The 14,501-nt window shown below is 45.3% G+C and overlaps 1 protein-coding gene across 1 annotated transcript in view; it reads left to right on the plus strand.

The window, feature by feature from the left end:
* PRORP (protein only RNase P catalytic subunit) overlaps positions 1-14,501 on the plus strand; it is a 45,689-nt gene that overhangs the window by 8,761 nt on the left and 22,427 nt on the right. Inside the window, exon 4 of the mRNA XM_083167046.1 lies at positions 11,344-11,451. Coding sequence (XP_083023172.1) covers positions 11,344-11,451 — 108 coding nt within the window. The remainder of the gene's footprint in view (positions 1-11,343; positions 11,452-14,501) is intronic.

The following is a 14,501-nucleotide window of genomic DNA, read 5'->3' on the forward strand; positions in this document are numbered from 1 at the left end:
GGACAAACCTGCCCTGGTAGGTTTGTCCTGCCCCAGGAAAACCCACCACTCATGGGATTAAAGCTCAAATACCTTATGGCTTTTAAAGGTGATACCCTCACAACTCCTGAATTAGCACAAAGGGAGCAGCTGTCACAGGTGTAGCTGTCTCATAAGATAGAACAGTCACCGGCCAATATAACAGGGTCTTTGCCTGGCGATTTTAGTCCTGACTTCATCAAAAGCACCTACAGTATATGCAATCCTGGGTATTACAGTCCTTCAGCTACTTACTGTATGTCCACTGGTGGAATCCTACATTGGAGTAGGCCCATTCTTGTCTAGTAACTTAACTGACTGAAATCTTCACCATTGACTTGCATCAGGTTCCAGCAGGATGGATCGGAAGCTTGCTTTACATTGCAGTGGAAGCGGACAGAGATCATTCAATTTAAAATGTTATTTTGTGTGTGAAATACTGCTATGGCTCCTGTTATGCTGCGTTCTCATTGCCGCCCCTGCAAAATCCCGGGTTTTTCTTGCCGGATTTTTGGCGGGGCACTGAGCTTCTCAGCTCAACAGACCCCAATCATACTGCACCTCAGACCCAGGAATTTCCCGTGTCTGCCCCTTTCACACTGCTTTCCATGGTCTGCCTTCCAACAATTTGTGGAATTTGATTGGGTGTTGGGAAATTTGTACAAATTGCTGTGATTGGCTGTTTAAAAACCAGCTTTTATTGGCTGGCTGTCACATATCACATGATTGCCTCCCCAATGAACTTGCTTTTTCTGCATTTTGTGAGAAAAACCTGCGTCTGTGCTGTTCACACTGCCATACACCCGTGTATTACCCAGGAAAAACCCTGCAAAAAACCTGTGTCTAATTCCGAGGGCATAACACCCGGGAATTTAACAAAGACCCTTTCACACTGAGACAGGACACGGGAAATTACTGCTTGCCCCGGCAAATACCCGGGTTTTTGCAGCAGTGAGAGCGGGGTATGAGTTCGCTTTTGGGATTTGTAGTGGGTTAGGTAATGGTCCTGAGTAACGCAGTATTTTCAGTGTGTCCAAAGCTAAATCTAAAGCAGCAGTTCGTTAAATGGCTGATTTTGGTGCATTGCTAATTGCCGCTTTAAATTAGAGGCAAACAGGCTGACTACCTCGGGACCTGTTGCATACCCCCCGGGGTCTGAAATAAAACCTTTGTGACAGTTTGTTTTTGGCACCTAATACATTTCTTGACCCTAGGCGTAAAGGCATTTTTGGAATAGTTCAAATATTTGAGTTTGCCAAACTTTGATGACTCTGTACTTTCCCTCGTTCTTACCGCAGATGGAAGGCGGAAAGTCAGACACATTGTTTGTAGTTTCCAGAAGGTTTTCTCTAGGTGCAAGATATGACTAATCACCGTAGAAGGGATCTTATTCAGGTCCGTTTGCACGGCCGCGTGCGTTGGCATGGGGCAATGTTTTCTCTTTGCGCATGCGCATTTCTCCACATGTGCGTGCGGTCGCCGAGGGCACGCATCCAACCTTGCGACCGGTGGGATAGATTAGATCAAATCGAAGGGGATATTGCAGCAGCCAATCGGCATGTTACAGACGGGTATGGGTCATAGGGTCAACAGTAATTAGGTCAATAGGTTGACCGCTATTGCTCAACAGTCAAAAGATTGACATAAAAAAGTCGACATGCCTTAGGTTGACATGAAAAAGGTCATGTTGTTTTTTTTACAACCACTCCGAAATTGTGCTGTGTGATTTGGAATGTTGTTTTCAAATGAATAGTTGTTGTCATGCCAACTCTGAAGTTATGTCAACATTGTTAGAATGCCGGCATACTTTTTTTTACATTGTTTGAATGTCGACATACTGTGTTTTTTTTTTTAACAGAATCTGACTCTAACGCTAACCTTTACAAGAGCCCTAATACAAACCCTAAACCTCCTGGAAATGTTGACTTTTCCAAGGTCGACATTCTGACAATGTGACTGTTTTGCAGGTGTGGACATTTTAACCATGTCAGCATTATCAGTCTCTTCTTCCGTTGAAATTGTGAATGGTGACATAGTAACGGTATACCGTGGACTTCAATCTATTTGTCATGTAGTAATCATTGCGCTGGTAATGTGACAAAATTATATTCTAGACTTTTGAAGCGGAAAAGCTATTTTTTAATTTTTTATTACTTCCTTGTAGTAGGCCCAATAGGGAGTCATTCAGTGGCCATGGTGGTGTATGGACAGTATTAGATCTTTAGAAAGAACCTAGAATAGTCATTACAAGTCTGTGCAGAACTGGAAATTCCCTGCGGTAATCCGCTTTTGGTTATTTCTGTCTGTGCTTACGCACTTTTTTTCAGCCAAACCAATATTATCCTTCACTTGTTCCAAGAGAGCAGATAGATTCCTGCATCCTAGATTATACTGGGATATTATAAGTAACACCGGTTAAGAATACTGTATAATAAATTTCGGAGCAAAGATAATAAGGGTCTGCTTTTATGTAGACCTGACTTGAGTTTTACCCAATAAAGTAGAATAATGTTTTCATTTTGGGTCATTTAGAACTGAAACACAAAGTAATTATTTTATATTTTTTAATCAAACTTTGGTTATTTTATATATAGATTCATTCTACTACAGTGGTGTCAAAATCATGGCCCTCCCGCTGTGGTGGAACTACATGTCCCAGCATGCCCTGCCACAGATTTTATATGATGGATTGCGAACACTGTGGAAGGGCATGCTGGTATGTGTAGAGCCACAACAGCTGGAGGACCATGAGTTTGACACCACTGTTGTAATAGAATTTTTAGGTACAATGACATGCTCATACTGAAGATAGGCGGTGCTCTGCTATATGAGATCCGGAATCCATTTTTAATCTGCATTGTATTTACAGGAGAACATCGGAATTAATAATACTTTTGACATAAGCCAGCCTTCCCTTCATCTAGTACAGCAGTGGTTCCCAACCTTTTTTCTCTCCCGTACCCCTTGATTAGGCTTTTCATTGATAAGTACCCCCTCGTCTCATTTTTAAATATGGACATTACTTAGCGGTATGCGGATTCTTATGCATGTCCTTATATTAAGGAGGAGCGGAGGAGTAGTATACAGCTAGGAATCATGCCCTTCTGTGTCTAGACACTGGTTGTGTATTATCTCCAGGATTCCCACTAACACCGGTAGGATTAATGACGCTGCTTCCTCCACCTTTGTCAGTGCTGGACAGATGACTGATGATGTCTGAGGGCAGCATGGGAAGCTCCCACTGGATTGCTGGTCAGGCATATGACACAACATGGTTTGTCTCCATGGCAATGGGTCTTCTTCAGCCATCAAAAGACCTTTTCATCGTCCGCCATTACCAATATTATTTTCAAGTACCCCCAACTGGTCTGCAGAGTACCCCCAGGGGTACTAGTACCCCAGGTTGGGAACCACTGTAGTACAGGGATGGGGAACCTTCAGCCCTCCAGCTGTTGTTGAACTACACATCCCACTATGCCCTGCAACAGTTGTAGCCTGGCCACAAAGCAAAACTGTAGCAAGGCATGCTGGGATGTGTAGTTCCACAACAGCTGGAGGGCGCAGAAGGTTCCCCATCCCGTAGAATAGTCTTTGGTAATCGTTGGAATGGAAGCAGGACTGATGGCACAGTGCCAGTTGCAGCCAGCTGGATAAACAGGGACTAGCCCACTCTATACTTGCCTAGTCTAGACTCTCCAATACCCCTTTCACATCTCCTCTAAAACCCAGGTTATTGCTGGGTTGCGGCCTGGTTGACCCAGGTCGATGTTCAGTGTGAAAGGTCAACCAACCTGGCAATTTCACCCGGGATATTTGAAGGCTTAAACTCGGGTCGCCCTGTGTATAATGGGTGACCCCAGTTTAATGTGAAAGGATAGATGTTGGATAATGTGGACCTGGGATCAAGATCCCGGGTTTGCGATGTGAAAGCAGTACAAGACATTTGCTAATTTCAGATATTACTTGTCGCACTTGAACCACTTGAGTGGTAAGACCGGAATTTTCCGGGCTCAGCTGCGCTGCCGCATCGGGCTGTCCCGGAAAATTTCTGGGCATGCCACTAAGATGAAGGTGTGTGCCAGTGGTGCCTGCAGCTGTGTGCCACTGGTGCATCTCCTGTCCGGGCACCCCCCACAGTGGCTGCATTGCTCTCCCATCCCATCACTCCCCCTCACCTCTCTGCTCCGGCGTTTGTGCACCAGAGCTCCACTGCCCCCGCCACCATTAGTACTAGTAAGCAGGGGGCAGGCTCTGGGATGTTCGGCGCGGCTTGTGGGGACTCGGGATTTTTTGGTGCTCGAGACCTCTCGAGCCACCCGAACATCCCAGAGCCTGCCCCCTGTTATGATCGGCGACAGGGCCCAGGAGATCCGGTATAAGATTGCGTAGATGCAGAGATGAGGTGGGGGGGGGAGCAACAGGAGGGGGGGAGGGGCGGCCCACAGCTCTGTGGTGGGTTTTGCTGGGGCAGGACAAACCTGCCCTGGTAGGTTTGTCCTGCCCCAGCAAAACACACCACTCAAGGGGTTAAATTCAGTAAGCTCATCCTGACTCCCTAGATTATTAGACCGCTTACTGCATCTGTCCATGTTTTTACGGGGAAGTGGGCAGTCTGGGGATTCTACATAATTTGCAATTAATCACCCTCTGCTGCAGATTGACACTAATCCCTAATAAATGTTGTGTAAAAAAAGATATTTCCTATATAAGGTAAACATTACAGGTCATTATGATGAATATAAATGTTTGCTTGCCAATTTTCACACTTATTTTGACAAATTCACTCAAAGGGTTAATCTGGACACATCAGGCGCGATGGGGAAGTTAGACTTGTCAGATGTAGGAGGGGCTGTGGGAGGGCTTAGGAGGGCAGTGGGAGGGTTTAGAATACAGTGGGAGTGTGTTCGCTGTGGGAGCTTGGATGCCCTGAGACAAGGTGGGGGAGGTAGGAATCGTGCTGTGGGGGGGGGGGGGGGGGGCTCCCTTTATTTAAATGACACCACCACCGATATCTTGCAAAATAGGTTATCTGGCTTAGAGCTGGAGCATGCCAGAACATGCCAGATAATTGGTATTAAACCAGTATGAGCTTTAATTTATATGGTATCACAAGGATTCTGCAGCGCCGAACTTGAGCATAAATGAGCAAAAACAAGGAAATAATGACTTAAATGAGTTGGATGCATTCATTTAGCAATAAAGGAAATGGTAAATTAAACATGAGCACAAGTATTCTGCAAAGTCATTTACAGTCATTGATTTAAAAAACAAACGACAACACTACTGATTAACATCAAGAGATGTTGCACAACACGTGTGGTGCAAAGTCATCTATTTTGTAGTCAAGGGACTGTTTGGGGATTATCACACGAAAAAACTTATATAGGAAGTCAGTGTAAAACTTCCTCACAACACCAGAATACCTTTTTTCACTAGTACCGCTTTCACACCGGGGCGGTTGAATAACCTGGCAATAACCCGTTTTTTGAAGCGCCGAGTTATTCAGCCGTGCCATGTCAGACCCCCTTCACACAGGAGAGCAAATCACCGGGTCTATCATTTATAATTAGACTCGGTAATTTGCCTGCATGAAAAGGTCATCCCAGATCTTAAGCTCAGGGTCTCCAATTCTGGTCATTATCAGGGTCAGAGACCCGGAGTTTAATGCCTGGTACACACCAGAAGGATCCTGATTGTTAGTAGATCGTTAGCAGATTGTGCGATGGTCGCACGATCTGTTGGAGCACACAATCTGCTAACGATCTGGATCCAATCCGATCCTAATCCAATCTGAGTCTGTATCTAGTTGAATGGGTCTTTTACAGATCCTACCTGCAGCAGGTAGGATCTGTAAAACAACCAAACGACAGCGGGGACGCGTATCGGATCGAAATTGGATCTAAACATACAAAAACATGCCCAATCTACATACAATCGGTTGGAATTGGATCCAGTTTGATGGGATTGAGCCCTAATCGTTCTGGTGTGTACCCTACATAGGCTCCGGATTGACCCTTTCACACAGAAATATGACCCGTGTGTTTCATGAAATTCCTGGGTGGAATGGTTTCACTTGGGAACGTCATTTTCTGTGTGAAAGGGGTATAGGTAAGCTAATGAGAATATAGGGCAGTGCTGAGATGAACAAACCATGGCTTTTTCATCAAAATAGAACTTTTTAATAAAAAAAGGTTAATTATCCACATATCAGAAAAATCACATAAATAACAGAAAAAGACACGCAAGACAATCCCCCTTAATAAACACAATGATTGAAAAAAAAAATTCATATAAAAATAGGTACTTGTGTATTATCACGACGCCCGTCACGTCATACCACTAATTAAGGTATGCGATGGACCCGATTTGAGGCTTTTCCCAGGATGAGTGTACAATTTTAATATCGCGTCGCATCGCATGCCATTGTAATGGCATGCGATGCAATGCGACACGTTTTCAATGTTAAATGCCCACCCAGACTCGATTTTTAATTGTATCCCCACCCTGATGAGTAATGACAATGTTAAATGCCCCCCCATTGTTAACGCCACCCCATTACCAACGCCAACCCGAAGCGTGGCGAGCGCAGCGGTACGAGCCCTCTGAACTTTTCATACCCCCACTATCCACGTCGGCATGGAGTTGATTTTATATAGTGTGGCGAGCCACCGAGCCCGAAGCTTGGTGAGCGGACACGCAATACATGTAAAGTAATCCGTGTCTGCTCGCCACACTTCGGGCTCGCTGCGCTCGCCACACTATATAAAGTCGACTCCACACCGACGTGGATAGTGGGGGTATGAAAAGGTCGGAGGACGCGTACCGCCGCCCCTCGCGGGCTCGCTGCACTCGCCACGCTTCAGGTTGGCATTGATAGTGGGGGTGCATTTAACATTGTAAGCACCCATCAGGGTGCTTGTACAATTAAAAATCTGATCGCATCGCATGCTTCTATATTGCATGCGATGCGATTGTATAATATGTAATACAATGGAAAATGGGGGCGCCGTGCTAGGAAACAAGTACCGAAAAACCTATGAGGCTTGGTATGGCTAATGTACTTCACACTCGTGCTTAGTATGAGGCTGTGCATAGGATTAATGGATGGAGGCTGTTCTTTCTCTATGAAGTTATTTACTTCATCAAGTCCTCTATAAAGGATGTAATTGTTGGAATTTTTGGTATATGGTAGACATGGGGCAAGGTTGACAGGGTCATTAGTGCGACACAAGCATTAGGTTGTCATGCCCAAGGTTGACAGGCAAAAGGTCAACATGGGGTTTTTCACTTTTCTTGAGCCGACATGACAGACGGTAGTAGGTAGATCATACCCTACCATCCACTAGGGCAGGGCTGGGCAACACCGGCCCTCCAGATGTTAATGAACTACACATCCCAGGATGCCTTGCATCAGTTTCAGCATGGCCACATAGCAAAACTAATGCAAAGCATCCTGGGATGTGTAGTTCATTAACATCTGGAGGGCCGGTGTTGCCCAGCCCTGCACTAGGGCATGGAGGGAGAATAGAATACTGTGCTGAGCGTATCGATGGGACAAGGTGCACCAATACAGTGTCCATGTCGATATTCCGGACCAAATAAAGTGAAAAACCCATGTCTTCCCTTTGACTGTCGACCTTCCAACCATGTCACCATTAAGCATGTCGACTTATAGGTGTTGACCTAATGCATGTCAACCTTTGTTGTTCTGACCCGATGACCCATACCCGTCACTTTATAGAGTTTATTTAAATCACGTGTATACATTATCAGGTATGGGTCGCAGGGTTGACAAGAGAAGGGTCGACATGCCTACGGTCAACCACTGAAGGCCGACATGCATCAAGTTCAACATGGGGTTAGGTCGACAGGGTCATTAGGTCGACACAAGCATCATGGTAAACATGGGAATGGTCGACAGCCAAAATAGCGACATGGGTTTTTTCACTTTTTTTATCCCGAATGTCGACATAGACACTAAAAGAAAAGTGCACCGCGTCCCCACGCATAGCTCAATGCATTTGACATGCTTCAGGCACACTATTTTATTCTCCCACCACGCCTTAGTGGATGTTAGGTACATGTCGGCTCAAAAAAAAAAATTGAAAAACCCCATGTTGAACTTTTGACTGTCGACCTAATGCATGTGTCGAACTAACTCCATGGGGACCTTCAGTGGTCGACTCAATGCATGCCATCCTTCCTCTTGTCGACCTAGTGACCGTATCCCACATTATCTTGCACTGGAGTGTTCTAGAAATTAAGATGTTTTCAAGTAGGATTGTATTCCTGAATACTGAGAGTCCACGAACTCGTATCTAGAAAAACAAGTGCTGGTTTAGTGTCTCCAGTCGTTGCTTATTCCTTATCACGTGTCTCTCTTCTGTTTATCTCAGCCAGATCCTAACTGACGTTCCCGCCTCTTTTTGTTCTGCAGCTTCTTGGATTTTCCCTAATGTTCTTATGTTCATTCTCTGTGCTTTGCCTCTTCTTAGAAACACTGATTAGCTACTGAACATGGTTTATCTGAGGTTCTGTTGTCCTGTAAACTATGACTCATAATAACACTGTATTTACAGCTTGATAAATATTCTTAGCAACCGCTATAGACAAATATTGTACAACTAGTTATCAGCACGTCATGATGGAACGACATAACTGTCAGCGCCCGCAGCTGTGTTCTCCCGAACAGGGCAATGAATAGGTATCCACCGCTATTTCCCCCGTTGAAAATGGCGGCGAGGATTGAATACCCCCTAAGTGTTTAGGATTTTTTCAAGGCAGGGTGCAGGGCACAAGAACACAAGGGCGCAGGGTGCAGTAATAAGTAAAAAAATGCATGGCATGGCACGGCGGTCTGCAAAATATCGCTAGCGGAAACACCAACAATACAGGGCTAGTTCCTTATGCGGCCACACCTTACCATGAAAAGCACCTGTCTAGAGACAGAGATACTGGGAAATCCCCGGCCTTCACTGTAAATACAGGGAAGTTACTGCTATATACCGTACCTGTCACCTGTATAGCCAGAGGGCGATATACAGATACCTTTGTGCAGTAGTTTCTCAGACTTCTAGTCTTATATAAGGAAATATCATCAATATGATTTTGTTTTTAGAACTTGTAAGTTTCACTGTTGCTGTTTGTGAAGACTTCATCAGCAGTGGCGTAACAATGGCGCTGCAGACCAAGCGGTGGCTTGGGGGGAGCAGGCGCTGTGAGGGTGCATGGTCTCTTCAGATTCCAATGGGTTCGGCAGTCTGTATGGAATCTTCTGCAAAAATTTCCCTCCAAAAATGGCCACCTTGTAGGAGATAGATGCTAGAGGCCCTACTGGACAGATGCTACACATCCTACTGGGTAGCTTATATCGCTACCCGGAAGTTACATTCTCCGAGTTAAAATAACGTTTCTAGTAATGTCAAAATTAATAGCAAGTTATACATATCTTACCGCGTTTTACCGCATCCGATCCTGATGCGCGGCATCGGAATCGAAAGTAGGATATTATACTGTTCACTGAAAATTGTTCGTTGTTTGATCTATGTCTGCTTTATAAAACCAATTAACATATATTGCAAAATAAATAAATTAGAATACGGCTCTTATAGCTCCAGTACCATGTCCTCTATTTGTACCACTAAGGCTTACTGTCTCAGAGTTCCCCTCTCCCGTTAGACTGTAAGCTTTAAAGAGCAGGTTCCGTTGCCCTTTGCATATAGAGATGCACAGTGCTGCACATAGGTCCATAGCCAGACAGAGTAACTGCGCCTGTCATAGGATTGGTGCAGGTTCTGAAGGTGCCTCAAGTCACACCAGACGGTAGTGCAGCGCCGTGAGTGGGCGTCTCAGTCCTTGCACTGATGTACACCATGGAAGGGCTTTACAGCAGCATCAGAATAAAGTTATAGACTTGACCGCTGCAAAAGACACAAGGACAGAACCAGGCCCTTACTGTGTTTCCGCATGACTGACTTTGAGAAGCATTGCTTTAGGCTACAACTGATCGGTAAGGAAATTGTACTATCTCTGCTTATTACTGTATATGGGCTCTGTATATACAGGGAAATGTCAGAATTTTACATGACTTTATTCATGTCTTGCGTGGTAATGTAGAGATCAACAAGTCCTCTGTTTCCTGGAGTCTGCTGAACTTCCTCAGTGCGCGGTTCCTTAGGTGGGAGTTTCCTAGCACAGGCATGGCTGACTGTTGTGCAGCACATATCTGGTGGTCTCTGGTTTAATTGGGTATGGGTCATTGGGTCTACCAACCAAAGGCCGACATGCATTGTGTCGACACCTCAAACAGATTGACATGCTTAAGGTTGACATGGTTGGAAGGTCAACACAAGTATTAGGTCAACAGTGTCTAGGTTTAACAGTGAAAAAGTTGACATGGGTTTTTCTTGTTTTCTTTTCTCTTGAATGTCGACATGGTCACTGAATCGGTGCGCTAACCATTCTTCGGGCATGATGCCCATATACCATTTCATTAGTGCCATTGCAAACTGAACATATATACCCCCAGCACTAAAGTCTCAGGCATGGGTTTTTTCACTGGTTTTTTTTACCCGAATGTCGACACAGTCGACATGGACACAGTTGGAAGTCAACCGCAGCCCCTCGAAACGCTCGCAATGCTTTGGGCACACTATTTTTCTCTCCCACTGCTCCCTAGTAGGTGGTATGGCATGAAATAACACCTGTCGGCACATGTTGGCTCAAAAAATAGTGAAAAAACCCATGTCGACCTGTCGACCGTCATCCATGTTGATTTAGAACCTTGTCGACCTTGTTGCCTGTCGACCTAATGACTATTGACCTAAGTCGGTTCGACAATACGACCCTATCCCCCTAGTATTGGGGTCAATAAGTCAAATAAATAAGTGATCAATTAATTGCAGGAGAGTCTGAAAATAGGAGGTTGTCCGTTCCCAGACCTTGAGGAACTATTTGAAAGAGCCTTTTAATATTATTTTTGGCTGCCTTTTAAAGATAGGTAACAAAACTAATTTGGTGTCCTGAGAGAAGCAGGAGAGCCCTGAAAAAATGCTGCATACTGGAGGAAGTGGCCATCATTGGAAAATGTTTCCTAGGTGGCGGTCAACTTAGACGCAAGGCAAGAGAAAGGGGTGGAGCAGTGGATCGAGAGGTGGGGCCCGGGGGGGTTACAGACAGAGCTGGGGATAATCCAGGGCAGACTGCAGTTAGCTTTTACTAGTATATAATAATAATTCAACCATTAAATAGAAGCAGCTTTGTACATGTCTGGAAACAAACGTATACCCTGTGTTTAATGTGTGCATTCTGTTTTTATCTTTTTAGGAGTTACAGAACTTTCTTGAGTTTGTGAATTCTCGGCCGCCCTATGATATTGTGGTGGATGGGCTGAACGTCGCCTTTCTCTTCAGGAAAAAAACCCTCTCTAAGACCGTGAGTATGGATGTATAATTCACCCAATCACTGACTTGAGAGTAATGTGTTTACAAATATGCTGTAACCCACAGCAACCTATAGGCCTACTCTACTACAGGTCTGGCCAACCTCTGGCTTTCCTGCTGTTGTGAAGCTACACATCCCAGCATGCCTTGCCACAGCTTCCCTAACAGCCAAACTGTAGCAATGCATGCTGGGATGTGTGGTTTCACAACAGCTGTAAAGCCGCAGGTTGGCCAGTCATGTAGTAGAGTAGACTATAAAAACAAAGGGATGCAGTCTATGTGTCGACCACTATAGGTCCACACATGACATAGGTTGACATGCCTACATGGAAAAGTTTGACTTTTTTTGTTCTTGTGGTTTTTCATTGTTTACTATAAAAGTGGGCCCGGTAATAGTAATGATTAGTGTTCACTCTAGGTTTTTGGTCGGGCAGGGCGCTGGGGGGCGGTCCGGGCCCGCCGACGTCACACTTGTGGTTGGTCCTGGCCCACCGATGTCACAAAAGGGGCATGCCCGGGCCGCAACATCATAAAAATGGGCGGGCCCGGCCGCCGCCATCACTAAAGGGGGCGAGCCCGGCCCCACTGAAGGTGCCGTGATGCCAGGGAAGCGCCGGGCATCGCGGTCTAAGGCGGCGCTGGGCTTCCCCGTGCAAGCAGTCGGGGCAGGCACCAGGCTATTTTCGTGGGGCGCTGCTAGCGGGGCAGGGTGCATTTTAAAAATCGGGCAGGGCGATTGCCCGAAGGCTTGCCCGAAACATGGCAAGCGAAGTGGTACACTTATACCGTGTCCGTGTCGGATTCCCATGTGAGTCGCCACCTTCCTCTGTCCCTTGGGTATTGTCACAGGGAAAGTGGCATTTTGGATGACCGTTAACCTAATTGATGCTGTGATTAATCTATAATCTGATCTATGCGGCAGAATTAACTTTCACCCGTTTAATCTTTTACAAAGTCTTTATGCTACAAAGCCAGCAAACATTTATATGATGCAGAAAGGAATGTAGTATAACAGAGTTCGCATATTCTATCTGTACGGAAGGATGTTCAGCAAACAATGCAATCTGATTCTATTAATGTTCTGAAAACATTTTGTTGCTGTGGCAACAGGCTGTGGTTGTGCAGCATTCCACAACGATGTTTGTCCGACACGAGATGCTGCTGTACCTGTACAGGCTAGATCATCCCACATTTGTACACTGGTGACGTAAAAGTTTCTGAAGGGAATCCCTGCACACAATGAATCGTGTCATTCTTGCTGCTGGCGTCACCCGTATATGGCTAGACACTGGTGTGTGGCTCACCCTCCCTGTATATCGCGTTCCGGAAATGCCCCATCACATCACAGCTCAAAATAAATGATGTGACGCAGATCCTTACAGTTTGCCTTCTGTAAGAGTCCCGGATGAAACTGCTGGTAGAGGCTATGGGATTTAGGGCCAGATTCTCTAAGCTTCAAAAGTGATAAAATAGAGAGTGATAAACAGCCAGCCAATCAGCTCCTGCCTGACATTTTTCAAACACAGTCTGTGACATGGCAGGTCGGAGCTGATTGGCTGGCTGTTTATCACACTCCATTTTATCACTTTTGAAGCTTAGAGAATCTGGCCCCCAGTCTGTGCAGAAAAGAGATGGTTCTTTGGGGTAGGAAAGGTAATATAGATGTAGCTATGTAATCCTATATATTATGCAAACCTGATATTACAGCGTCTCTCCTTGAGCACAATATGATTAATGGATGTGATTAGTCCATTAGTCATTCCAAAGAGCTGAGCGCAGTATGTTTAATGGCGTTTTGATTACATTGAAAATTCAGAAGCCAATTGTGGGTTGCACATGAGTGTATGTGATTGCTGACATCCGCGTTCCTCTAATGTGGTACTGATTTCCAGTCGTGTCCCCCCCCCCACCCACCCCACGGGCACTGTGGATGAGATGTCAGTCCGCGGACCCCCCTCCCTTCAATTACTGCCCGACTCAGGTCCAGATTCACAGCCTGGTTTCTTCAATGCAGGACAACGGCGGCCAATTAAAATGCAGCACTGGCGGGTGAGCCAATCAGAGCTCATGTACCAGCAGCCGCTCTGATTAGCTAACGGCGCATAAGCTTTGATTGGCTCATAAGCCGGTGCAGCATTTTAATTGGCCGCCGGCTTCCTGCATTGAAGAAACCAGGCTGTGCTTTGAGACCTGCTGAGGACCGAGCCCAGCGCAGGCAGCACACAGCGGATGGTTGCTGTGGGATAAATGAGCTACCCGTGCCCTTCCAGAGCACCCCCCTGTCTGCAGCCCTGACACTCCCACAAGTCAGAGCGATTACGCACGAGCACACTACAGAAGGATCAATCCGACCACCTTCTGTTCAACAGACATTACAGAAATGCGTAAATTCACATTGGTGTATGCGCGGTGTGCTAAAGCTCACCATGTGCGTTGTGAATGGAGATCCGTGTGACTCACTTTGGGGAAAATTTGCCCATAGCAACATCACATGTGAAGTAGAATACACATCTTAGTAAATTTCCCCCTTTATCATACTATTCGTTTCAGTAATTACCTTTTGTTTTTTTTTGGGTGCGTACAAGTTGTTATGCAATGCACTAGGATTAGTCACAATTGTGAATACGCAGTTCTGATTGTGTATTTCTAAGTGTTTTGTAACGTTGGTTAACGGCAAAAAAAATTTATAAGGAAACTGTGGTACAATCAGTCTGTGTGTTTACACTGTCACTGTGACAACTGTACACGTTGTGAATCTCTACTAAAGGGGATTTTCCATCATATACATGCTGAACTTGTTTATGGGTGTGTGTTATACACTTAAAGCACTCACAGAGCGTTCTTGGTTAATATCTACCTCAGAGGTAAATGCCACAAGACAGATTGGGACATATCCAAAGGCGTTGCCAGAAAAATGCACATGCAACGTTGGGAAAATAAGTGTGCCTCTGTTTATAGAAGTATTATCATTAAGATTTACATGTAGTATTTTTTTTATAGATTACCATAATGAAGTTACTATACACTTAAATAGAAGTGCAG

This window comes from Crinia signifera, chromosome 12, assembly GCF_055691185.1.
Source record: "Crinia signifera chromosome 12, ASM5569118v1, whole genome shotgun sequence".
Lineage (NCBI taxonomy): Eukaryota > Metazoa > Chordata > Amphibia > Anura > Myobatrachidae > Crinia > Crinia signifera.